Raw genomic sequence first — 933 nt, forward strand, 5'->3', positions numbered from 1 at the left:
ATCTTCTGCCTGGCCCTTACCTATTCATAAAAAGTTGTATTTCACTAGATTTTTTTGTAATAGTTTTTTTTTTTTTTTTTCAGAAACTGAAATAAAATAAAATAAAATCTCACATAAGCCTGTGAGATGTAGAATCATACCAGCCGTCCCTTTTCTTAAGCTCATCAGTCAATATATTTTCATCACCATAATTCATTTTTCTTTCACCACCTATAGGGAAGGAGATGGATCTCTGAAATTTATCTGCTGATCCTCCATTCATCTTCACCAGCAACCAAAATAAATAAATAAAATAATAATAAATATAATTTTTTTCTCAAAATACAGTAAAATAATCTCACCTGATTCTCAGTCTGAACATCAGAGAGTACAGTGAGGTGTTCTTCATCATTCATCTTCTTTGATTTCCAGTAGGATTCAATCTCCTCTTTGGTCAGCGATTTGTTCCTCTGAAACTTCTCTGTGAGGAACAGAGCGGAGAGGAATTTCATCAAACTCCTAAACAATATCAAAATTTGCATTTTTATTTTTCATGACTGTACCTGATCTGAAATCCTTCCCTGCAGAAGACCATCCCGCCATTAGAGACCCCATGATCACCTCTCTCTCTTTGCTTTGCTTTCTGTTTCGCTGTGCTTTGTAGAACTATAGCTTCCAATTCTATCTACTTTGTAACAGTAAAGTTAATATATATATATATATATATTTAAATTTCCTAGTGCGGTTAGGAGGCGGATTATCATGAAGCCCATTGTTTTCTAATTTTCTATTTTAAGTCCAAATGGCCTTTATTAGATTAGTCCAGAATCTTCTACGCTATATTAATGGTGTGGGGGAGGCCTGGTTCGGGTAAAATAATAATAATAAATAAAAAGAAAGATTTACATCCACGCCCCTCAATAACTATTCTTTTACTTATCTAAGCTTCAAGTT

The 933-nt window shown here is 33.5% G+C and overlaps 1 protein-coding gene across 2 annotated transcripts; it reads right to left on the reverse strand.

Annotated features, from left to right (window-relative positions):
- Positions 1-140: 140 nt before the first annotated feature.
- On the reverse strand, positions 141-689 carry LOC110034989 (the record flags this gene model as incomplete). 2 transcript variants are annotated; one of them, XM_020739230.1, is given in 3 exon segments in its annotated part: positions 141-262; positions 342-460; positions 543-689. In XM_020739230.1, coding segments are annotated over 3 exon segments (293 nt in total), but the record flags the coding sequence as incomplete, so codon positions are not given.
- Between the last annotated feature and the right edge of the window lie 244 nt (positions 690-933).

The sequence above is a fragment of the Phalaenopsis equestris genome, unplaced genomic scaffold (assembly GCF_001263595.1).
Source record: "Phalaenopsis equestris unplaced genomic scaffold, ASM126359v1 Scaffold195121, whole genome shotgun sequence".
Lineage (NCBI taxonomy): Eukaryota > Viridiplantae > Streptophyta > Magnoliopsida > Asparagales > Orchidaceae > Phalaenopsis > Phalaenopsis equestris.